At 37.2% G+C, this 27,102-nt stretch overlaps 1 protein-coding gene across 9 annotated transcripts in view; it reads left to right on the plus strand.

Moving 5' to 3' along the window:
• The window catches only part of LOC144973106 (sodium-independent sulfate anion transporter-like), a 118,035-nt gene that overhangs the window by 59,326 nt on the left and 31,607 nt on the right, over positions 1 to 27,102 (plus strand). For all 9 annotated transcript variants that reach the window (XR_013645489.1, XM_078915143.1, XM_078915142.1 and 6 more), the window contains 5 exons: positions 17,961 to 18,077; positions 18,613 to 18,695; positions 20,702 to 20,804; positions 21,474 to 21,678; positions 22,454 to 22,539. Coding sequence is in view for 8 of the 9 variants with exons in the window: in XM_078915143.1 (XP_078771269.1) it covers positions 17,961 to 18,077; positions 18,613 to 18,695; positions 20,702 to 20,804; positions 21,474 to 21,678; positions 22,454 to 22,539 (594 nt within the window). In the remaining variant the exon portion in view is untranslated. The remainder of the gene's footprint in view (positions 1 to 17,960; positions 18,078 to 18,612; positions 18,696 to 20,701; positions 20,805 to 21,473; positions 21,679 to 22,453; positions 22,540 to 27,102) is intronic.

A 27,102-nucleotide genomic window follows, 5' to 3' on the forward strand; every position in this document is an offset into this window, starting at 1 on the left:
TACGATACGAATAAACTGCGGAAGAAAGAATGAGGATATAAGACAATAACCTCCTCCCCCCCCCCCTTTTTTTTTTTTTAAATGGCTACATTAGTGTAATATTTTGAAAACTGCCCCTAAACACGTTTGACTTTTAACCCCCCCCCCCCCCCCCCCTCCCCATCCCCCAAAATGGTTTTTGCGGTCTCTGACAAACAGCATTATTAAAAAAAAATTATATATCATTGCCAAAAGACTGCGCTTTGAATCAGTGATCGATTAAAATGACCTTCAATTGAAAAGCAAACAAACCCCTCTTAAACAAGATTTTAAAGATGTTGTTATGTTGAGTTGAGGCTCATTTTGATCAATCCAAATTTAAATAAGTCTTACGTTAGAGAATTTTTGACAATATGTTGTTCATTTTCATCGACCGATACTTGAAGGACGAGTTTTCAGGCCAAAGTTTTTTTTAAATATGTGACTTTTCAGAGTCCGGCAATGCCACCGTTTTCACCAAAAGATTCAATAGCAGCAATAGGACCCACTGTATTATAAAGATTTTTTTTTAATGAAAGAAAATTAAAAATTCCTTTAAAAATAAGGTATTGCTCAAAGGGAAATTCATCTGGAACACTGCACGGTTAAGAATATAGGGCTCAGTTTTTTGTTCAAGCAAAAAACACAAAAACAAAAGAAAATAATAAAACCAAAAAACAAAACAAAATAAAACGAACTAACTAAAGACAACCTGAAGTAAAAATGAAATGATGACGATCAGGACATGGAGGCATCGGTATTTTGTTGTTAGTGCAATGTCTCATCTACTTGGTCACCACACCTAAGTCACATTGCTGTTACTTTACTTCTGCCCGGAGTGCACATTTTTGCAGGCCTGATAGTCGAACGCAATTATTATGGGCTTGTTTTAACATTGTTCTTGTTGCTTGTAAATTTTTGATTGTTCTGATTTCTTCTAAAACTTGAAACCTCTGGGTGGGGTTCCCTACCTCCCATAGTGGGAAGGGAGGTACTTGCTCTTCTATCTCCCTATATCTGTTTTCCAATATGCTTTCTATCTTTGTCTTGGAATGAGATTACTTGGTTTTGTCCTGGCCCTGGCTGGAGTCCTAGCTGGGAGGGAAACAGTCAAATGCAAAGTTATTGTTTTGGGAGATGATATTTATTTCCCCTGTAAATCATCTCTCTGTTATATATTATTATATTTGTTATTTTGAATGTATAATGCAAGCATTTGAGTGTATTCCTCTTTTTTGGATCTTGTGCTTGTATCCGGATGAGACTTATAGGTGATCTCAAACTGAGAACATTGGTGGTATGTTCTTGGAATCTACATCTGATCCCTTTTTTTTCCAGTTCCCCCTTGTCTTACTTTCTCTTGGGCGCTTTAATTGTAATCCTAGAACTGTTTACTCTCCCATTTTCTTCATTTTTACTGGCGCTAATATAACCTAAATGTGTTGCAAGCGCCATAAAACCCTTAAAAACAAAAATAAAAACAACAAACTTGAAACGTGCTATTCTGACAACATTTTGCGTTGGTTTGAGAGTATTTCCATTAAAACAACGGACCCATAACAGTATGGGTCATTAGACCTGCAAATAATTCCACCTCGCTACTGTCCTATGAAGGATAGTGGCAAAAATAGCCCCATCGTTTAAATCTGGTGGCGACCAAAAGTGAATTTAACCAGTTAGAAGCCGTACTACTTCAGGAAGACAAGCATTTAGAAATTTGGACAGAAAACTCGTCCTTTAAATATCAATCGATTTAAACGACCCTCATATTGGCAAAATCTCTCAAACCTGGTACCTCGCGAGATTACTGTAGTGGTGGCTCACAAGTAAATGACCTACCTCAGTAGGACGGTTTTTTTGGGTTTTTTTTTTAACGAATAGAATCTCCATTCTCATCATTTGTATTTTGCTCTCTCGTTCCAATTTCTATATTCATCGATTCGTTTCCTGCTCAGATGTTCAGTTTGTGTTTTTATTTGTCCTTGTATATAACGAACTAATTAGTCATCACCCATGAGGATGAATTTGTAGGAAAAGGTAATCATAATGGTTGAGACCCGTACTATCGGACTCTCATTCTAACCAGTTAACTGCTATAGACGTCTTCTCTTGCAAGACGCGTGCTAAAATATTTGGCCATAAAACTCGTCCTTCAAATATTGATCAATTTAAATTACTCTCATCTGAAGTCCCAGGTTTGAGATTTTTTTGCCATGGGTCATTTAAATGAATCAATATTTGAAGAACGATTTTTTGGCCATTTTTTCAAATACGATTTTTTTTTCAGAGTTTGGTTAAACTGGAAATGGACTTTTGCTCCAATTATCGAGCGATTGGTCCGATACGAGGCTGTGTCAAAGGTCCGTAACTTTACTCCAATACTAAGTTATATTGGAAAACTAAGAAAAAAATCATTTTAATCATTTTCTCTTGGTTAGATAATTTTTTTTAAAAAAGAGCCAACATAAAACAACCCCCCCCCCCAAAAAAAAAAAAAGAAACAAAAACAATAAAAGTAAAAATAAAAAAATAAAAAAAGAAAATAAAAAAAAAAACAAACAAAAAAAAAAAAAAAAAAAAAAAAAAAAACACAAAAAACAAAAAAAAAAAAAAAAAAAAAAAAACCCAAACACCATAACGAAGAATACCGGTTAATTCAATGTTGCTGCTCGAAGCTCGAAGAAATAAATAACCATGTGAAAATGAATGTAAGCTTCAATTTAATAATCGAAAACAGATAAAATGGACGTTTCGGGTTTCCTCTTTATCAACAAAACAGGATGAATGAAACACTACAGACGTCATTCAATATCGCATTGTTATTCACGAAGAGAAATTAAGCACAAGACTCATATTTGTGGCCAGGTATAACTTCCATTTCCAGCACCATGTTCATACAAACATGATATCGATTGGACACGGTTGGTCACAAATAAGATTTAAAAAACAAGACCCCCCCCCCCAAAAAAAAAAAAAAGAAAGAAAGAAACAAACAAACAAACAAAAAAAAAAACAGAATAAAAAGATGAAAAATGAAAAAGATCTGGCTCTCCCAATCTCTAATAAAAACAATTTAAGCCAGCTACTTACTGTGTTTCCCTGCGCTAATAATTACGTCTGAAGGATTGTCACGCAACAAAAAGCTTGATAAGAATTCATAGACAAATTCAATCACCAAAACAATTGGGTCATAATGTGTATCATACACACTTTTCAAATCAATTAGAGTCTATAAATAAGTTTTTAGTTCTAAAAGGTGTCCTCTTATCTTAAAAAATAGGACAATATAATATTGTACTTTTTTTTTACATGTCCTCGTTTCTTTGTCCTGATTACTACTACTACTACTACTACTACTACTACTACTACTACTACTACTACTACTACTACTACTACTACTACGACTACTACTACACTACTACTACTACTACTACTACTACTACTATCTACTACTACTACTACTACTACTACTACTATACTACTACTACTACTACTACTACTACTAACTACTATACTACTACTACTATACTACTACTACTACTACTACTACTACTACTACTACTACTACTACTACTACTACTACTACTACTACTACTACTACTATTACTACTACTACTACTACTACTACCACTACTACTAGTGTCATCATCACCTTCATCACCAGAAGCATTTCTTTAATATATAAAGATGATAACAAAGGCCGAGTTCCTGCCGACTATAATATGTTGCAATAGATGGGATTTTTATTCCCATGGGTAAGAAGAAGGCTAAGCGCCTTACGACCCTCTCATATTTGGTGCCCGAGTATTTCTTCGACTGGGCACGGGGAGCGTGTTCTTAAGTGATGTCAGAAATAGATACAATCCAGGCATTAGGTGCAATTGTCCCCGCTTTGGATCTATTTCGGGGTTTCGTCCTTACCAGTGAAGGGCCCTCTTAGGAGAAAGCTTTACTATTCCTTATTTTGTTATCGCAATCTCGTATCAAGGATGATTGATGCTCGTGTTTGAATTGTTTTGACGACGACATCTTTGATGATGATGAAATTGACAATAGTAATGAAGATGATGATAATAATGATGACGATGACGATGATGACATGATGATGTGGCGATGATTGTGATGTTGATGATGGCGATGCTTGCAACCAGAATGCAATATAGAATGGTTGAAGTTGTCGTCACCCAGTTCTTTGGGTTTTTTTTTGTCTTTAGAAGGCCAAGAGTTGTCAGTCCGAATGTCTCTCAAATAAGACTTGAATAATATTTTAAACATTTAGGCCTTAACAACTCCATCCGCTCATCTCTCATTCGTCTTTATTTCCTCATTTATCGTGTTTTGTTGATAAAGGGGAAACCCTTACGTCATAATATATCTTTAATGTTCTGAGCGGCTCATGGTCGAGTCCGTGGAAAAGGCTCTTTACTCATATTATTCTCTCACAATACTCGGGGTGTAAAATGAGTGCCTGACCGTTAACAGCGTTGTCGCGAAATCCCAGGTTTGAGAGTTTTTGCCAAGATAAGAGTCATTTAAAATCGATCGATATTCGAAGGACGAGTTTTCTGGCCAAATTATTTAATACCGTGTTTTTCTAGAGTACGACAGTTAACTGGTTAAGGTTAAGGGGTGACGTGACTTATTGGAATGTTACGGTCTTTGCCTTGTACCCAGAAATAGCACCGCTGTGTCGTCTTGAGCACGTCACCTCGTCTTACTTAGCTCACCTCGCAGCTTTGCACTGCGGCTGACGCCAAATGTCATTATGCATTATTCCAATCTTTCCTTTTAATAGTTCAGACCTGTGCACTATTACGAACATTTTGGCTCCAATTTTTAAATCTTTATGACCATCTTTAAGTCATGATAACTTATTGAAAATGAAAATTGATGCCAGACTAAATAATTTAAATGATTTTAAAGTGTTATTTAATCCTTAGGAGGGTGAATTGCTTATTTTCTAAATTTAATTCTAGAGAGTACATTTTTTTCTCTCCTAAAAATTAAAAAAATTAAAGTTTTCAAGTGGGCAAGCCTGATTCAAAAGACCCAATGACAAATTTCTCCTTTGAGAGGGATAATGGGAATTGTTTTTCTTAATTTTATAGTTATCTTTATATTAAAATTGATTTTTTAACGCATCAGATTCAGGCCCTGCATAATAACGTTTTGATGCACGTTCTCTCTCTCTCTCTCCTCTTTCTCTCTCTGTCTCTTTCCCCCTCTTTCCTCCATCTCTCTACCGCTCCCTCATTCTCTCCCCACCTAGCTCTCTCTCTCTCTCCCCCTCTCCTCGCGCTCTTTCTCTCTTCTCAACCAACGTTCCCTTTGCTTAAAGTGAGTGCTCTTCTAACTGAGCTACCGGAGGCAGCGTGGCTCAGCTGTACGGTCTTTGCTTCGTACCCATAAAGTACCGAGTTCGACAAAGTCCTTCACTTATCGACCGATTATAATTATCCTCGTCTTGTCAAAAGACTATCAAACCTTTGATTTCAATGAATTTTTTTGACAAGATGAAGGTCATTATAATCGATTGAAATTTGAAGAAAACGATTTTCTGGTCAACAACTTAAATTAAGAAACAAAAATATAGATTACAGCTGTATTGATTCCCGGAACATTGGCTTTATGTAGCTTGTTATTAATCAAGTCTCAATGAACAAAAGTCGGCCAAGAAGATCTACATGGGAAAATGAGGCATGGTATTTTCAATATTAATCGTAAGCAAGCACCTTTATCTTCTTTTGGTAAAAATGGACTTGAGGTCACGTTGAATACATAGAATAGTTGCGGTTGATTACAAGTATACGCCACGTTACACAGTGAAATATGCACGTTTTCATCACCGCTGTCCACAATGGTTTATTTATTGTCCCCCCATCAGGCTAGATGGAAGCAAATTTTGATTTCATAAGTACTAGTCTACTGTTAGGCGTTGTCTTGCATCATCCATCGTTCTCTATACTCGTGTAAACTGAAAAAATCATGGATTAAACATTTTGGCCAAAATACTCGTCCCCCAATTCTGTTCGATTAAATCGAGCTTCAACTTGCCTAAAATTCACCAACCAGGGACTTTACTGAAGATTCCATTTAATCGATCGATATTTGAAGAACGAATTTTCTGGCCAAAATTAAATACGTGTTTTTATTTTTGGTCCAGAGTACAATGTAACAACTACTCATTCACGACTGGGACGAGTGGGGAAAATTTGCGTGTAAGGCGCTGGGTCTTGAATTTTCCAGATAAAAGGCTTCATCGGGCCGCTGACCTCGCCCCACTTCCGTCTTTTCTTCTATTAAATTTTTTTTTGGTTACAACTGATGTAAAGTTTTCCTTTTGTCTGCAAAGATCGACCCAACGGGAATCCGGTATTTTATCAGGTTAAAAATCTCTTTGTCAATGCAACGGCTCTGTCCTTATGCAATGCCATCAATGTGAAGGCATTTTTTTAAACAAAGAGCTTTTTTCCCTTCATATTCCATACATTGACACATACATTGACGCTATGCTTATAATAATAAAAACTAACCGCCTGTGACGATTTTATAAAAAAGGATTATATTAATCTTATCAGATTACTCCGGGTTACGTGACATCGCATTTTCTTTATTGTAGAAACTCGAGTGATGATCAATTTCATCACCTTATCTATATCTAGCCGATTATCCCGCGTTAACCCCGTGAGTGCTCGGTTAACATAATTTGGGATCACTTTGAGCCAGGGTGGGGTTTTCTGACCTCCCATGGTGGGCAACGAGGTCTTCTTGCTCTATACCTTATAATATCTGTTTTCCATTTCCATGTTGCTCTCTGTCTCTGTTCTAGATTGAGATTACTTGGGTTTTCTTCTGGTCCTGGGGGGGGGGGGGGGGGGGGGGGGGGAAGGGGAATCCTTAGCTTGGAAGGAGACAGTCAGATGTGTGGTGCTCTTATTTTTTGAGTGGTGATATTTTTTCCTTTGTAAACCATCTCTCTAGTACGTACTAACCACTATATTTATTGGTTTTGATTGTATTATTGTAGTTTGTAAACATTTAGTGTATCCTTCATAGCGGGATCCTTTGCTAGTGTTTAGATGGGACTTTTAGGTAACGTCAAAATAGGCTCATCGATGGATTGCTTGTGGAATCTTCTGTTCCTTATTTGAACCAGCCCTCTTTGTCTTGCTTTCTCTTTGGTGCCTTTTAACTTCGGATCCACAGCTTTTCCCCCATTATCTCCCTTTTTACTGGCGCTGAAATGACCGTAAAGTGTCACAAGTGGCGTAAACCTCTAAAGACAAAAACAAAACAAAACAAACATCGGACGTTGTGGTAGAGGGGACTTTTCTTTACTTCATCAGGTACGCCGAATATACCGGTATCCAGCGAACTTTTGTTAAATTTTCGCCTGACACTGCCCTATGAATTACGTCAAACTGCACGACGACAATCAACCATGAATGTGATAATTAATTCAGTTGGTTAAAGAAATAAATAACTTGAGCCGTTATAAAGCGCAATATCCACTAAATGTGCTCAAGTCGATTTACAAAGGATCCCTAGCCAACAGCAACAGAACGAGACTGTTAGGCGATATTACACATTTTTTTTCCGACAGTCGACAGGGACAACGCTGGTACTCTTTTTATACTTGAGCACGGCAAGAGAATGTGAGTAAAGAGCCTTTTCCAATGACTCAAATGTACTTCGCTCTGAGCGGGATTCGAACCTTGGACTTTCCGGTCCGAAGGCGAGTGTCGTACCACTAGACCACATAGCCGAGTAGTGTTCAGGAAACAGTAAATCATCCCAATGGTTATATCATTGAATGGAAATCACTGTTCACTTCTTTTTATGGTCGACGCCTTGCATTATAACGCAAATTTTCGGTCGGTGCCCAGTTATTAATTTATTAAACATTCAGTACCAATCGCATCCGTTCGTCTTAGCTCACCCGCGGCGCTGCACTGTGACTGACGCCTGCCTGAGCTGTTCCGTTATTCCATTGAGATACACACTGAAATAAAATTGTCCCGTGATAAGAATGAGGATCATTTAAAAAAACCCCCCCAAAAAAAACAACAAAATTATTTATTGTTTTGCCAGCCACAAACCATGACCATTCGATCGAACCGCACAATCCCGACAGCGTTCCACCATTCTTATGTAAATACATCTCTTTTTCTAATGCTTTGTTTTCTTATGACGCCCAAACAAGCAGCCAAAGCCGTTCTAATTATTCCATATAAATAGATAGGATGTTCTGAATAAATATTTCCAATCTGGTTCCCCGCATCTCCCGGCTTAAGCTCTCAGACTTGAATAAGTCGCCGTGATTACCTATCGACCAGCTTTGACCTTAACCACGGGTTGTCAACTTAAATCTTTTCTAGAAATTGCCTTATTATCTTCAAGGCTGCTTCTGATTCTGTCGAATTTCTTGACACCGCTGATAGCAGTATAATTCCAACCTTCGGAGTCATAAATCCGATGGAGTCGAGCTTATTCCGGTTTCTATAGCGTTGACCTGACAATAATAGTACTTTCTCGCAATCATTTACATTTAGTGAGTGATTTTGACATGAGGCTTTTTCGGCTATGTGGTCTTGTGGTATGACACTCGCCTTTGGATTGGAAAGTTATTGTTTCGAGTGCCGCTCTGAGTGGCCCATAGTTGAGTTCTTGAAAAAGGCCCTTTACTCACATTCTCTCACCTTACTAAAGTGTAAAATGAGTACCTGGTCGTTAACAGCTTTATCTCTTTCGAAAAAAAAAACGGGCGGAAATATCGTCTAACGGGCGTGTCATGTATCGTTCTAAATATAGAGCCTTGCTATTGGCTAGGGACCCCTTGTAAAGCCTTACTATTGGCTAGGGACCCCTTGTAAAGCATTGCTATTGACTAGGGACCCCTTGTAAAGCGTTGCTATTGGCTAGGGACCCCTTGTAAAGCGTTGCTATTGGCTAGGGACCCCTTGTAAAACGTTGCTATTGGCTAGGGACCCCTTGTAAAGCGTTGCTATTGGCTAGGGACCCCTTGTAAAGCCTTGCTATTGGCTAGGGACCCCTCGTAAATGTCTTTGAGCACGTTTAGTGGAGATATCACTATATTATATGCTCAAGTTTGTTTTTTTAAATTAGGAAGTATCTTCTTGGTCCCGCCTCATTTCATTTTTCATTCAAACCATTTTTGTTTATTTTTAAAGGAATCAAAGAAATGAGACATCACCCAACTTAAGAACAAATATTGAATTTAAACTTTTGTCGTTGATATTCAGAATGATCAACAAGTCCATACACCTTTTTAAAATCTTCCGGCTGAATTTGGTCGATATTGGTGAGTTGATTTTTTAAAAAAAAGATGAAAGTATTGGTTGTTCAAATGCAACAGTCAAGGGAAAGCTAGATGACAAGGTACCCTTTTCTATGATTTAAGGATGATACCATTTGGTGAAGAGAATCTTTGTACGAAATAATTTCATATAATATGGTGTTAACGAGAATAAAAACCCCCAAAACATCAGGGCTTTTTGGTTTTAGCTAAGGGCATCCCTGGAATATAGGGCACTGTAAAACCCGGTTACACAATTTCGACCCACCCGTATTGTGTTGACGGCACTGATAATGCTGATGATAATGGCCAGAGTGGAATCATATGAACTCCAGGCCGAGGTGATTTTCTCAAAGTACGGTCAAGGTCACATTTTCAGTGGGCGTTTTCCAGGCCCATAAAGTTGAAGTTCATTCCAGTTTATGCATCGTAAAACCGTAATAATATACAACTAACGTACTAAGGTCCTTCACTCCGGCTGGAGCATAGGCCATCGACAAATCCTCTCCATCCTGTCCAGCTTTGTGTCATCTTCTCTCTTTTTTTTCCATGTTAAGCCTTCAGTTTCCAGATCTTCCATCAATCCTCCTCCTCCAGCTGTTTCTAGGCCACCCTCTTTTTCTCGTTCCCTGCGGGTTTCATTCAGGGACTGTCTTGTAATATTTTTGCAGGCTTTCTCAAGGCGTGACCTTGTCTTTTCCATCTCCCCCTCTTGATTTCTACCTCTATTTCTTCTTGGTCCATAATTTCCTATCGAACTGTATTTCTAACTTTGTCATGCCGTTTAATCTGCAGTGTTCTACTTATTTGTTGTCGATAAAGGTCTGTACTTTATGGCTTGTATTCTAATTCAAGCGCCAGGTTTCTGAGCCATACAGCAATACCCTGCTGTTGACAATTTTCGTTTTCCTTCGTATTGCTTTAGAAAACCATACTTTTTCAACATAATATAGGCAGGCTATGCTTGCTACTCTTGCTTTACCTATCTTCGCTGTAACATCTCTCTCTCTCTCTCTCTCTCTCTCTCTCTCTCTCTCTCTCTCTCTCTCTCTCTCTCTCTCTCTCTCTCTCTCCGTCCCTTGAACCTTATTGACCTATTAAACAAAATGTTTACGTGGTGCAGAGTACAGTACTTAACGCAAACTCTAATGTTGGACACAATATTAGAACCACCGCTTCTTCTGTCCGAGAATATCTCCGGATGAACCAGGTGCCAAAAAGTTAAATCAGGAGTAATCATAAACATGAACTTTTTGTCTTAATCTCTTTAAAAATGTATATCCTTTGTCCTCAATAAAACCTAGAAATTTAACCCAAGTTTCATGTTTTTTTTTTTTTGTTGTTGTTTTTTTTTTATTTTGTTATTTAAAAATTTAAAAAAAAAAAAAAAAATCGTTTGTACTATCGATATAAGTCGGACAAAACACAGCCGTATTCTGAAAAAAAAAAATACCAGCAAAAAAACCCCAAAACAAACAAACAAAAACCCCGACACAGCTTTAAGGCTGAGAACACTTCCTTCAAATATCAAGCGATCAAATGCTTGTCAAAAAATCTCAAACCTGGGTCTTCTGAAGGAAGACTTCAAGGAAATTCCAGGTTTTGGCAAGATGAGAGCCATTTTAAACAATAGATAAGTTGAAGGACGAGTTTTCTGGAAAAAAATGTATAAAATTTGTTTTGTTTTTTTCCAAAGCAAAGCAGATTTATTGATTTAAGACGATGGTCAAAAAACTGTATCAAGTTAGTGGTTAGACGAGTGTTCATATAGAATAGTACGAATGAAGTCACTGGGATCTTTGTTATTCCTTTTTTGCGTTTATGAGTAGTTCTCACTAAACTGTATTAACCAGACTATAAACGTTTAAGGTTACACATCGTTTTGTGTGTTGGTCCCTTATATTTCCGGATGGCAATGTTGTGAGCTTATTAGCCAAGCGCACACTATCTATACCATTTCCAAGGGAGATAAACAATTATGGCCTAGTTTTGCTGTCACAAATATAATGGTAATGTTTCTTATCAAAGGAACGAAGAAAACAGAACTGTGTCCTGTAAATATTCGTGTATCCCCATTCTTTTTTTCCTTTCCTTCTCAATTTTTCTATTCCCTCCCTTCTTTCCCTCCACATCTCTCTCTCTCTCTCTCTCTCCCTCTCTCTCTCTCTCACTCTCTCTCCCTCTCTCTCTCTCTCTCTCTCTCTTTCTATCTCTCTCCCTCCCTCTTTCTGTCTCTCTCCCCCTCTCCCTCTCTCTTTCTCTTACACACACACACACACACACACACACACACAACTTTACATTGCAGACCTTTCAAATGTGTCCCTGCGCATCAATTAGGTATTATGTCGGAATCGACGTGCTCTTATTTTGCATATATTATGTAGACGTCGATCGGAATAAACTGAAGAAAAATGCAGAAAATTGAAATTAGAATCATGATCAAAGTAAGGAAATTTGATGGGTTTTTAAAAAGAAATATATACAGCTCGTTCTTCCGAAAGAGGGCATTTAATTTAATTTTTAAAATCTCCATATAGATTAAACTTAAAACTGAATTCAAGCATCAGGTTCACATCGAAATGATAATTATTTTGAGTTTGACTTTGAACTTCTTTGAAGTTTGAAACCGGTGATGCAGACTGCCATGACAGCAGCCACGCATGACGAAACACGGTGCCGTCTTTGAACGGAAAAGAATAGAATTATTATATATATCTCTCTTTATGACAGTTTTACAATAACTTGAATAATTTCACGTCTTGTAAAGTCAGCTTTTGGCGTATTTCAAATTTTATTCAAATGAGGTGATGAATAGCTTTTCATTTTTTAATCCTAATCAAATGGATATAAAGTAGTATATATACAAATTGGTTGCGATTGGTTACTATGTGAATTCTCAATAAGATAATTCCAATCTTTCAAAGGGTTTCATTCGAGTGACTCTTTCATCGAAGATGCACAGACATTACATAATTTGTCTGATCGTAAATCTTTTTCCGTCAATGGTCTTTTGCTTTTCATTTTATTTTCTCCCAATCAAATGTCTAAAACCATTATCTTTGTACAAAGAAAGCGTTGTTATTCAAATGCCATTTGTTACAATGTGAATTCTCAATAACAAAAGAAATTCCAATCTTTTAAAGGATTCACTCGTGTCGTGCATTTATCGGCGATGCTTAGACATTACATAATTTGCCGGATCATAAAGTTTTCCCGTTAACGTTCTTTGAAATTTGCATTCCCCTACATTCTTTGTAGATAAACTGACAGTTTGTCTCAAAATGATGACAATTAACTCGGAGGTGACAATGTTGCTAAAAATTGAATTAAGATTATTTTGTTGTCATTTGAGTCGCACGTCAGCCTTTAGTCTCAAATATAATGGAAATTCATTCGGAGCGTTACAAAGAAAGATTACAAAATTAAAATATCCCAAGCCTTTGTTATCGTAGACTTCGAGGTGATATAATATATGAATTGACTTATACATTGTCGAGTCATCTTTTTTACTTTTATAAAAACTTTTTCTAACATACTTCCATTAGAGGAGTTTAAGGGAAAGGAGGGTGGGGGGGTGGGGCGAAGTGGCCAAGTGCTTAAGGTATTGCCCTGTGACCCGGATGGACCCGGGTTCGACCCTGGGCACTATTAATAATCCCAAATTTGCTAATTTGACAACATGGGTGATTCCTGTTGCCATAAGACTTATAGAAGATTTTTAAAATTCCTCATAAATCGGACAGTCCTGATCTTGGATAGAGTAACTCCAGCACACAGAATTCCAACACTGCACGCTGAAGCTTGGTAACTGTATACTATTTAAGTCTTTATCTTCCGCCCGCCATGAGCATCGGATTTCGGCATGATCGGATTATAGTACGCTTTTTTTTGGCTTTTCCCGAGAACACAGTAGAATCCATACTCTGGAAAAACTCATATTAAAAAATTTGGTCAGAAAAGTCGTCCTACTTCAAATATCGATCAATTTAAATGACTCTCATCTTGGCAAAAACTCTCAAATCCGAGACTTCACCGACGTGAGAGTTATGTAAATCGATCGATATTTGAAGGACGAGTTTTCTGGCTAAATTTTTAAATATATCTTTTTCCAGAGTACGGTAGTATCATAAAATTGCGGAAGACAAAAATTCCATTTTATCTTGAAATTGACACTTTGCAGTAGTGCGAAAAACACACGTATTTAAAATATTGACCAGAAAACTCGTCCTTGAATTATTGATCGATTAAAACGACCTTCCTTCATCTTGCTAAAGATTCTCAAACCTGGGACTTCGGAAATGATCGGTAAGGAGAGAGTTAAAGATGCACAACAGACTATCACAAATGTACCATAATTTTTGTTTTTAGTATGTTATGCATCATCGATAGTAATGCTCAGTCTGACCGATTCAGTTTTGATCACGTTTAGTAAATGTTGCGCTATATTATTTAAAATATAATATAATATAAGGGGAATTTCAGTAGCAGTCATCATGAATATCTTGACTTATCATATCAGATACGTTTGCTTTCACGTTGAGTCACCTCGATTGTAGACTTCTGAAATGTTAAATGCGTTTTCCTATTTTAAGTAAAGATACACCGACCAAGGTCACGAGATACATGCTAATTTTTTTTTTTTAATTCCATTTTTTGGGGGTTATCAATTTCGGTAGATACTAGTTTCTAAAGACTTATTCTTATTCTAATCGCTTAATGCTGTAAATGTAAAAACTACCCAATCATTTTTCTGAATAGAGGTGGGGTAGAAAAAGAAAAGAAAAGAAAGGGAGAGAGAGAGAAAGAGGGAGAGAGAGAGAGAGAGAGAGAGAGAGAGAGAGAGAGAGAGAGAGAGGGTGAGATAGATATATGGGGGGGGGGGGGGGGGGTAGGGTTTGGAAGGAGGAAGAGGATGCAATATTGCCCGGGTTAAGACAAAAATTACTTGCAGCATGACACGTAGTCAAGCTTTTTTTCTTTTCTTTTCATCATTTGAGTGCGTGTCAGAATTTTTTTTCGATTGGTCGAATGGGTCGTTAAGGCAGTTAATCCATACATAAAAAATCTGATCATTCATATAGGGCATTTCCACCGATTCAACATACTAAGTGCGCACCGAAAGGGTTTATTTATAGGCTCAGCAGGCTATACAAGACCAAATAAACATTTTTTTCTTTTCTATAAGCTCTCTTAAGGTATCCATTATTGCTTATAGTCAAGCACTCACAAACACCCGAGTCGAGTGAGGTATATGTGTAAGGCCCCTTTTATTTCTAGAAGCTCGGGTTGGTCGGCACTTATCCGGACACACTCAACACGACTAACTTTCTTACACGACGAGAACTATAAGGCTGGGCCACCGAGAGAAATAAAACCCGATTTGAATCAATGTACTTGGATTTTTTTACGCTCTTTTCTGCCCTCGTGGAAATTTGTAACTATAGATAAATCAGGTCTTGCAGAAATACGTTGCATTAGACCATAGTCCTATTTAAATAATTTAAAGGATGGCAACCAGTTGTTTATGCTCGTTACGCGCTGCAGAGAGAAGGGTAAATCCGGCGCTTCTTCGGCAACGTTTATACAATATATTTTTATTTAAACAATGCATGTTATTTCTTAAATTTGATAAATTAAGGGATGACAAATGGAGAGATAATGAAAGAATAATGGGAATGAATTGCAGTGTCAGGAAAAACTATCAGGAAAAATATCCGATTAGTTATTATTTGATAATTGCGACCCAGTGCAGTGCCTTAAAACGCTATTATTTGTGTTCCAGTGATTTAGATTTTGACATTGATTATATAAACGAAAATATTAGTCTTTTGTGAAATCTAATGGTGTTATCGAAGTGAAAGAAAATATTTTTAAAAGAGAACCCCCTTCCCCCCCCCCCCCTCCCTAAAATTATATATCTCTCATCATTTTCATTTTGTATTCACTTTTTCATATCTAATTCACCAATTTATAATACCCGTTTGGATAGATCGGTAAAAATTGTTTTCTGATGATGATGATGATGATGATGATGACGACGACGACGACGACGATGATGATGATGATGATGATGATGATGATGATGATGATGATGATGATAAAATGAAATAAAGAACATTAGATATCATTTCATTTTTGCGGTTTTCACCTCTATCAATGCGCCCCAATAGTTTATCATATATTGATCCCCTAGCTGGCAGACATTGTAAATAGGCCTTTACATAAGGAATATTTGTAACGGGTCGTCAACGGTGTAGGCTACATAAATTAAATGTTATTTAGATAATATTTACACACGCTTGATCGCATAGTTCTTTTGTTGAATCTCGAAAAGTGAACATATTATGAAACTTTTGAAAGGAACTTTTCTTCGATGTTACTCAATATGTAAAAACATTCCTGCCTTGTCCCCTATCCCGGGATAACATGTGGCCTTCTAAGGTACAATATATTTTGTTTGTATATTTTTCATTGATGTGTCAGGATTTTGAAAGTTAACTGTAAGTTTTGTCCATTATTATTACTGTGTGCTTTATTTTAAAATTTACTCATTCTTACAAACATACCGTTCTGAAATTCACAGACGAATTTTTAAAAAGTACAATATACGTGACTCACCGCTTCCTAATGGTATTATGTCGGGATGATTAAGGTGAAGAAAAAAATGAGCTTTTATATAGAGCAATATCCACTAAACGTGCTCTAACCGCTTTACAAGGGGTCTGGCCAACAGCAATACTTGACATCTAGGAGGAGATATTATGCCTGTTAGGCGATATTACAATTTTTTTTCGGACAGAGACAAGACTGTTAACGGCCAAGTACTCATTTTATACCTGAAGGTGTTGAGAAATGAATTTATAACCAACAATACTGGATTTTGGTTCAGTTTTTAGATGTCGTGTTGAAGAGAACGAATAGAGTGCTAAAAGGAAATATTTCATATCCTTGATCAGATAAACTGTAGTTGGACTTTTAGTCATCTGGTGCATACCGACATAATACTGTTTCCTGGGCGGGGTCTTTTGACCTCCCATGGTGGGCAGGAGATCACGCTGTGTCGTCTATCCACTTTTATCTGTTTTTCGACTTGCTTTCTGTCTTTGTCTTGTTTTGGAGCCCTGGCTGGACTCCTTTACCGAGAGGGAGACAGTCAAATGTATAGTTATAGATTTGGGAGATTATATTTTCTTCCTTGTAAATCATCTCTGTCTGTGGGGACCTATGCTGGTGTCTGGATGAGGTTTTAATGTGATCTCAAACTAAGTACGTTGATAGTATGCTCTTGGAATCTACTGTTCCCCATTTGAGCCAATTCCCCTTTGTCTTACTTTTTCTTGGGTGCTTTGATTGTAAATCTAGAATATTTTTACTATCCCATTTTCCTCTTTTTACTGGCGCTGATATGACCTAAATGTGTCGCAAAAATATTTACACTTTAAGAAACCATATCCATTGTCCTTACTGAATCGTGAGAACCTTATCTACCCAAGTTTTCTATTTTTGACTATTCATTCAGTCTTCAGCATCCAAATCACAAAACCCCGACTTAGTAAATAACTAGAAGCGTTTTTTAAAACGAAAAATAAGTAGTCACTCAATGTTACATGTGCGTGCGTGCGTGTGTGTGTGTGTGTGTGTGTGTGTGTGTGTGTGTGTGTGTTTGCGTGTATGTGTGTGTGAACAAAATATTACTTTTGCTCAGGATTTCATGCCACGGTCTCCTTGAGACGTTGGCTGGCCAGAGACCGCTCGCATTGACAGATGGCCGTGTGAATTCATTTTTGTTTTGAGAATTATTTTTGACAAGTTGGGAGTCACCTTCATATGTTCAAGTGCATGCCTGGTTGTTATTGCAAGCTTCTTGCGCAAAATATGGCCAAACCATCATCTAGGCCTCATAATATAGCAGTTGTCTTTTGCTCTCTTTCAAATGTGGAGATTTAACACTTTGCCAAATCATTTAATGCCAATGACTCTTGCTCAAACTTTTTATTGCGGGTGGTTGGATGGGAGCATCACCCTTGAATCATATACCTATGATGTTCGCATGGGTGTACGATCCGATAGTGATGTCGTTTCTTCTTCTCTTTACTAGCCTATCCTGCTTCTTTGGTTTGTGATTGTATTTTTGACAGGGGATATTTTTTTTTCTGTAAATCTTCTGCCTGTTTGTTCTTGGTTATTTATAATTTAGCTTATGATATCTTTAGGTTATGATTTTGATTTACATTTGTACTATTTTTGTTAGATTGCTTGTTTTTTTGTTTCAGTGGTCTCTCATATAACCTCAATTGTGTTGGAAGAGACCTAAAGCAACAAACAAACAAACAGAAACTTTTTATTGTAAGAAAACAGTTTAATATGGCACCGGAACAGTGGTTGTACCATCTTTGCTTTCTTCCCAGAGGTACAGAAGTTTGTTCGGCTTCCCGTTACGCTGTGTGACCTTTGGCAAGTTACCCCGACGAAGCAAACAATGGCGCTGATTGTGGTTGACCCTTGAATTATTCCAATCTTCCATTGGGATAGACCAATGCTATCTCTAGATTGCTATGGGATAGACCCAAAATTTTCCCATTGGGGATGAATAAAAGGAATGTTATTTATAATATATTTCCAGCACGCCGGTGACAATGATCAAGGGCCTTCCTCCTATGGACACCGGAACGGCAATCCGTTGGATTTGGAGAAAGGGGACAGTGACGACATGGGTGGGACCATATCCATATCTACACAGGTAAGCTAACTCGTACTAATGTTATTATTTTGATGATGATGATTATTATTATTATTGTTATTGTTGTTATGTTGATGATGATGATGATGATGATGATGATGATGATGATGATGGTGATGATGATGATGATGACGATGATGATGATGATGATGATGATGATGATGATGATGATGATGATGAAGATGAGGCGGTATATACCATTTCTCAGTTTTATATATTTAAAAAAATGCTGTTATCCATTTAAAAAAGGATGGATGCGGTGCCAGGCACCATTTGAACCAATAGAGCCACGCCCCTTATAAGTAGTAGTAGTAGTAGTAGTAGTAGTAGTAGTAGTAGTAGTAGTAGTAGTAATAGTAGTTGTAGTAGTAGTAGTAGTAGTAGTAGTAGTAGTAGTAGTAGTAGTAGTAGTAGTAGTAGTAGTAGTAGTAGTAGTAGTAGCAGTAGTAGTAGTGATGGTAATGATTATGATTATGATTTTCTTCGCTCTATATTTTATATGATGTTTTAATGACAACATTTCATTCAATTGTAGGTGAAAGACGGCTGTCGCAATTGCTGCACCCCTAAAACTGTTATCGACAAGTTCCCCATTTTGAAATGGATACCCAAATACAGGTTAGTCTTAACTATTTTGGCCATTCCTATTTAATACCCGTTATAAAATACCGCACAATAAAGGGGCAGTCACAATCGTGTAATACAGAGCACGATGAAAAACTGAGTAAAGCCTTGGTTGCTAATAGTTAACCACTTAACCGCCGTGCTCTGGAAAGGAAGCACGAATTAAAATAGAGCAATAGAAATTTATAAAAGGTGCGCGATTAATTATTATAAATTTCTATTGCTCTGTTTAAATTCGTGCTTCCTTACGAAGTAGCATACTATTTCCTGCCCATCAATGTATTTGTTTATTCATCTTAACAACGCCACTACCACAGTATCTCATTCGTCTGTAGTGTTTCATTCATCCTGTTTTGTTGATAAAGGGGAACTCGAAACGCCCATTTTATATGTTTTCGTATATTAAATTGAAGCTTACATTCAATTTCAAATTGTTATTTATTTCTTCGAGCTTCAAGCAGCACCATTTACATTACTCTGGAAAGATACGTCTTTAAAAGTTTGACCAGAAAACTCGTCCTTCAAATATCGATCGATTTAAATGTCATTAATCTTGGCAAATACCCTCAAACTTGAAACGACGCTCTTATCGAATAAGATAAAATAAAGAACAGCTTTGTTTGTCCCGCTTTCTCTCTTATTATTTCTATAAGATAAAACACATACAACATAAAAATGTTTAAGTAACCGACGGTTTTAACGAACTTATGTTTTTAACTATCATCGTTTTTTACATGTTTGTTTGCGAGTGATAAAACAAACCCATACACGGAGGCCTTCCTAAAAGATTTAGACACCAAATCAAATACAAAGACCTTGATGAGACACACCCAAGACCTAGCTGGTGTGGTTCACAGTTCACGGGGTTATTTGCAGTACAATAAATTCACTCCTGCATCGGACCTGCAGGTCTTGCGTTCGAGTCTGCCAAGGAAAACGCTCTTTAATCACATTCTCTCATGGTACTCACGTGGAAACTTGGTTACTTCATAATTGAAAAGGAAAAGGCGTTGTTTCTCTTTCGAAATATAATTATTATAATCATGTCCCATCCTACACGTTTAATATTGGTGCTGGTTCTTCCCCCCCCCCCCCCCCCCCCCCCACCACCCTTAAAGCGCTTTGAACATATTTAATTGGTATTGCGTTCTATTTATTGCGCTCTCGATTTATTTAAAGCGACCCTCCCAATTTATTGTCTTCCGGATGTGTAGCTCCAAAGCAAGCCACATCGGTAATATTTTACGGCCATTTCACATAATCGGGTGATACAAAATTGTCGACGAGAACTGAGGACTCATAATATCACTACTTTCTTTGAACTCACCATGTAGTTGTTTACTCCTCCTGCCTGATGTAGATATCTAATGCTACATAATTTGCAGCCTCCAACAGTGGAGGCAGTTGCCCCTGACGTCGGAGTTTTAAAGCTCTGTATTTTACTCTCCCAGCGCTCATAAAAGTATTTCAGACCGTGGGGCCATTATTAATTCGAGTCGGAGTTTATGGACAAGGTCTTGTTCCTATTACAGTATTAGTGCTCCCAAAAGACTTTTTAGTCCAAAAGTAGCCGATGGAAGAAGTGTTATTAGACTCTAGAAAGGAACAATTTGAAATAAGAGAAATAGTAAGGAAATGTTAATGAGATATATTTTTAATTACTACAAAACTGACATTTAATTTTTTTTTTTAATGTTGATTTCATCACAATATATTCTCATATTAGACTTAAGAAAGGAACCTGTGAAGTAAGAGAAACAATCAATGCAGCACACAAGTGTTAATGAGATACAGATTTAAATCACTGCAAAGCTATCATTTAATTAGTTTGAAAATGAAGGGTTGATGTCATGACAATGCATTCTCCAATATTTGAAATAAGAGAATCAAGCGGTGAAGCGAAGAAAGGTTAAATATAGATTTAAATTACTGCAAAACGGTCATTTAATGAATTAGTTTGAAACTGAAGGGTTTATTTCATGACATAATATTCTCCTCAGGGGCGACGCCTTTGTGGCCGATTTGGTGGCCGGTTTGACTGTGGGTCTCACGGTCATTCCTCAAGGATTGGCGTACGCAAGCATCGCTGGTCTGCCGGCACAGGTACGTTCTCATCAACGGTGGGTGTTAGGTGCTGGTAATGCCTCTATACAATGACAAAACACTGTGTTTTAAATTAATAATGGCAAATTTTTACTTCATATTGAGTGAAAGCATTTATTGTTACCTAATAGGGAACAAAAGTATGATGTCAAAATACTGGTTCCAATCTCATTGGAAGTGTAAAGCCACTTTTCCGGAGAACTAGATACAATCTACCTTGTGTAACATTTGCCTCGAAAATACTCCAATACTAGGATATTTTGAAAATAAATATGGAAAGATTTAATTTTCACCACTTATGTTTGAATAATGAAAAACAATCGAAAAACAGACAAGAGTTGCACTTAAAGAATAACAGAACTAGTTTATCGATGGTTTTAAAAAAAGTATAGAGAAAGTTAACACTTTGGAATTTTGATGCATTTTTCAGTATTCAATCCAGAAAACAATTGATGAGAACAGATTTTTCTGTTTTTTTTCTTTTTTTTTTTTTTTTCTTTCTTTTTTTTTTCAAATAACATAATTTTTGAGTGGTTATTTTTTAAATTTTTTTTGGTGATCAACGTTACAGAAACGACCTTTTGGCATACACTCGTATCCATTTCCGGTTTGACCGTTGTTTATGTCCTAACATGAATAATTACTTATTCTAACTTATCCCACATCCAGTACGGCCTTTACTCAGCCTTCATGGGCTGCTTCATCTACTGTCTCATGGGAACGTCCAAAGACATCACGCTGGGTCCCACGGCTATCATGTCCCTGATGACCGCTACATTCGGAGCTTCTCCCATTGATGGCGATGCTACCTTTGCCATCGTTCTAACGCTCATATCGGGGGTAGTGCAGTTTACCATGGGTGTTCTAAAACTTGGTAAGTGTTCAATGAAGAAGTCGCGGCTTATTTGAGGTTTTGAAGTTTTAAGAAACAAATTACAAAAGTAGTAGCAGTAGTCCTTCAGAGCCACTAGGCCCATGGAGCAGGAGTTTATCCAGGTTTCCAGAGCATGAAACGGACTATAGCAATTGCTTGCTACCCTTTGGATGGGACGCTGGTCTATCGCAAAGTACTTTCCGCCGGATCTAACAACCAGCTACCCATTTACTGCTGAGTGGACAATGGGTTCGGATAAAAATGTCGACTGCACCCGGGATCGATCTTGGTCCCTTTGCGTGCAAAGCGAATGCTCTACCAACTGAGCTATCGGGACCCCCACAAACAAATTTAATTTTGCTCAAATTTTATCCCGTAAGCTAAAGATTCAATTTTAACATCGTGTTTTGAGACTATCGCTCAAAATTTACCTACGGCACAAAAATGTTCATTTAAACCGTGGCTCAGCGGTACGGTCGTTGCTTCGTACCCGAAAGGTACCGAATTCGATCACTCACCACTGCGCTGTGTGGCCTTGAGCAAGTCACCTCACCCAAACTCAATTTGCGGCGCTGCACTGCGGCTGACGCCTGAGTTATTCCACTCTTCCCTTGGAATAGACCCCAAAGACAAATTTTTTATGGGATGAATAAAGGGAATTTTATTTAATTTATTAATTTATTATTTATTTTATTAGTAAAACTATAAGAACGGATCGAAATGAAATACTAATATTACTACTAAACCACGGCAATCAATCGTATTTTTCTACCAGGAATTCTAGTCAGTTACATCTCATATCCAGTCATCAACGCTTTCACGTCAGCCGCTGCTATCACCATCGCATTTGGCCAAATCAAAGTACGTTTATTCATCATCATCATCATCATCATCATCATCATCAAAATCACCATCATCATCATCATCATCATTATTATTATTATTATTATTATTATTATTATTATTATTATTATTATTATTATTATTATTATTATTATTATTATTATTATTATTATTATTATTATTATTATTATTATAGTAACAATTGTAAACACGCCTAACAGGCAAGACGTGTCGTTGTGTGCTCTGGTGTATTTTAATTGTTTTGTGATTTCTACATATTGATACCTGGACATTTTTACTTCGTTGTACTCGTTAAAACATACTGTTTCTTATTGTATAGTTTTTATCAATTCTTAAGAAAGGACTACTGTATAATTCTGTATTTTATCATGGAAACTGTAAGTTTTAAAAGATTTTTACACAGTCACTTAATGGCCGCCGCTTTCTTACGAACATTGTTCACCTTATTTTTAGCCGTGATTTACCACCATCATTATTTTAATAATTGTGAACACTTTTATTCAACATCTGATTTTTACAACAGGCCTCGAGGCGGTAAACGTAACTCAAGTGGTCCAATTTTTTACAATAATATTAAGGCTAGCACTATTCAGTATCTGATACTGAATAGTGGTTTTGCACTATTCAGTATCAGATACTGAATAGCGGTTTTCCACTATTCAGTATCTGATACTGAATAGTGGTTTTGTACTATTCAATATCTGATACTGAATAGTGGTTTTGTACTATTCAGTATCTGACACTGAATAGTGGTTTTGCACTATAATACGGTGTTGTTGTTTTTTCCGAAACCTGACAAAGAGGGCAGCCGTGGGAGTGAATCTGGGACTCAGAGGAGTGTACACCTGTGGGGAGTGAACCTGGGACTGGGTTTCGGCGGGTTTCGTAATAAAAAAGCAATTACTTTTTTACGAAACCCGACGACACCTGGCAATATCCGACAAAGTTATGGGAGTTAGGCAGCAGCGTGTGTGTGTGTGTGTGAGTGTGTAAGGGAGGGGGGGGGGGGAGGGAGGGATGAACCTGAGAACCAGGGAAGTGTACACCAGTGGGGAGTGAACCTGGGACTCGGGGTTTTGTAAAACAGCAGTAACAAAATGGGGGGGGGGGGGGGGGTTTCTTTTTTACGAAACCGGACAATATGCGGCAAACTTGTGGAAAGTAGGCAAAGCGTGGGACTGAACCTGAGACAGTGAAGTGTACACCAGTGGGGAGTGAACCTGAGACTATGGTTTTCGGCGGGCTTCAGATAATTTCATATAAAAGCAATTACATTTTTATGAAACCCGACGAAACCTGGCAATATCCGATAAAGTTATGGGTAGTAGGCAACAGTGGGGAGTGAACCTGAGATTCGGGGAAGTGTACACTAGTGGGGAGTGAACCTGGGACTGGTTTTCAGTGAGTTTTGGAGGAAAAAAAAAGCAATTACATTTTGTTTACGAAATGCGCCAAATCCCAACAAAATGGGGCAAAGTTATGGAAAGTAGGCAAATAATGGGGAGTGAACGTGAGACTAAGGGAAGTGTACACCAATGGGGAGTGAACCTGAGACTATGGTTTTCTGCGGGTTTCAGCGAGTTTCACATAAAAGCAATTACTTTTTTACCAAACCCGACGAAACCTGGCAATATCCGACAAAGTTATTGAAGTAGGCAACAGTGGGGCGTGAACCTGAGCTTAGGGAAGTGTACACCAGTGGGGAGTGAACCTGAGACTATGGTTTTTGGCGGGTTCAGCGAGTTTCACATAAAAGCAATTACCTTTTTATGAAACCCGGCAATATCCGACAAAGTTATGGGAAGTGAGGCAACAGTGGAGAGTGAACCTGAGATTCATGGAAGTGTACACCTGTGGGGAGTGAACCTGAGACTCTGGTTTTCGGCGGGTTTCAGCAAGTTTCACATAAAAGGAATTACCTTTTTACGAAACCCGGCAATATCTGACAAAGTTATGGGAAGTAGGCAACATTGGGGGGTTAACTTGAGATTCATGGAAGTGTACACCAGTAGGGAGTGAACCTGAGACTCTGGTTTTCGGCGGGTTTCAGCGAGTTTCAAATAAAAGCAATTACTTTTTTTCGAAACCCGACAAACCTGGCAATATCCGACAAAGTTATTGAAGTAGGCAACAGTGGGGGTGATCCTGTGATTCAGGGAAGTGTACACTTGTGGAGAGTGAACCTGGGACTCTGGATTTTGTAAAAAAGCAAGACCAAGGGAGAGGGGGAATTACTTTTTATCGGAACCCGCCAAAACCCGACAAAGTTATGGGAAGCAGGCAGCAGTGGGGAGTGAATCTGGGATTCGGACACCGATGAGGATTGAACCTGGGACTGCGAGAGGTTCATACCAGTGGACAGGGAGCTCAGAATGTACTTTTATTTCAAAACTTACCGATATTGTCAAAAGTTATGGGAAGTGGGCACCATTGGGCAATGAACCGGGACTCAGGGAAGTGCACACCGGTTGGGAGTGAACCTGGGACTGTGAGAAGAGGTTAACAGTGGAAATGAACCTGGGACTATGGAAGATGGATACCAGTGAGAAATGAAGCCGGACTATGGGAGGTGGGTACTAGACGAGAATGAAGCAATTACATTTTTACGAAACCCGCCAAAAGCTGTCGAAAAACCATAGACTTAGGTTTACTCCCAATAGTGTACACTTCCCTGAGTCTCGGGTTCACTCCCCCACTGTTGCCTACTTTCTTTCCATAACTTTGTCGGATATTGCCGGGTTTCATAAAAAAAAGTAATTGCTTTTTTTTTACGAAACCCAGTCCCAGGTTCACTCCCCACTGTTGCCTACTTCCTGGCGTGTTTCGTAAAAAAAGAAACACCTCTAAAAATACCACGTGTATTCAGTAAATAGATGTCAATTGTAGTCTAATATTCAGTATCTATTTAAATTATTATCATTATTATTATTATTATATTATTATTATTATTATTATTATTATTATTATTATTATTATTATTATTATTATTATTTATTTTATTATTATTATTATTATTATTATTATTATTATTATTATTATTATTATTATCATCATCATCATCATCATCATTATTATTATTATTATTATTATTATTATTATTATTATTATTATTATTATTATTATTATTATTATTATTATTATTATTATTATTATTATTATTATTATTATTATCGCGTAAATTTTAATATAATACGGCAATTAATTCACGGAAGTACATCGCTCAATTAAAAATGGCAGAAAGTCTGGCCACATATTTATAATGAATCGGGTTTGTCTTAGATGACCAAACAAACAAACAAACAAACAAACAACAACAACAACAACAACAACAACAACAACAACAACAACAACAACAACAACAACAACAACAACAAATGAGACAAACAGAAAAATCAAGATTTTAAAAAGTAATAAACAAGAGAAGAGCACATCAATGAAAAACAACGAGATTATAACACATAAAAGATATTCGTAATAAATCGATAACTGATTAAATTACTCCAACTACTTGATTAAAAAAAATAATAAACATAATAATAATGATGATGATGACGATTACAACAATAATAATAATGATAATAATAATTATTATTATAATAATAATAATAATAATAATAATAATAATAATAATAATAATAATAATAATAATAATAATAATAATAATAATAATAATAATAATAATATAATAATAATAATACTACTAGTATGCAAAGAAAATTATTAAAACAAAAGTTTAAAAAATATCAATAGACAGAAGGAATTTTTAAAATATTGGGGAAAAAAAAAGTTATCCCAGCCGGGATTTGAACTCTCGAACCTTAAGCTCAGAGTCAAACAGCTTATATCCACCAAGACATGGTGTCACTTAACATTTGGTGACATTTAATCATGTCTATTTAGACATTTAAAAATGTATTTGAATGCCACTCTTACTTTGATATTTTGAACTAGATATGTTAATTGCACAATAGCAGAGATTTAAAAATTACGATCAAAATATTTTTACAACTTTGAATCGGGCTGTCAGTTACTGCACATGTTCAATCTGGAAGGAGGTCAGCAGTTTATTTACATTCAACCGAGATTGTCGCACTTTTCACTCTCTCTATAAAAAAGAGTTCCTTGTGGATACTGAATAGTGGAAAAGCACTATTCAGTATCTGATACTGAATAACCACTTCCTAATATTAATAAGAACAGGCCTCGGGGAGGCAAACGGAAACAACATAACATCTCAATGGTAACAACTCGTCGTCCACCCCGCCCCCACACAAACCACCAACACTTGTAAATGTACCGACCACAAACAGTTTCACAAACGACAACAATAACATTGTTATTGGTCTTCTCAATGCACAGTCCTGCCTAACGGCAAGTGCGTTACATCGGTGGGGTCTAACTTCCTGTCCAATATGTCCACGCTGTGGGCAAGAACCCGAGACGGCAGAGCATCTAGTCGAAAGGTGTGTTGTGACGATGCTACCAGGCGGGTTTGCAACGGTGCACGAATGCGGACCGGACTTTGCTGATTGGGTCGATCGTCATAACATAATAGTGTGA

Source organism: Berghia stephanieae, chromosome 5, assembly GCF_034508935.2.
Source record: "Berghia stephanieae isolate SIO BIC M18660-M18661 chromosome 5, UCSD_Bste_1.3, whole genome shotgun sequence".
Lineage (NCBI taxonomy): Eukaryota > Metazoa > Mollusca > Gastropoda > Nudibranchia > Aeolidiidae > Berghia > Berghia stephanieae.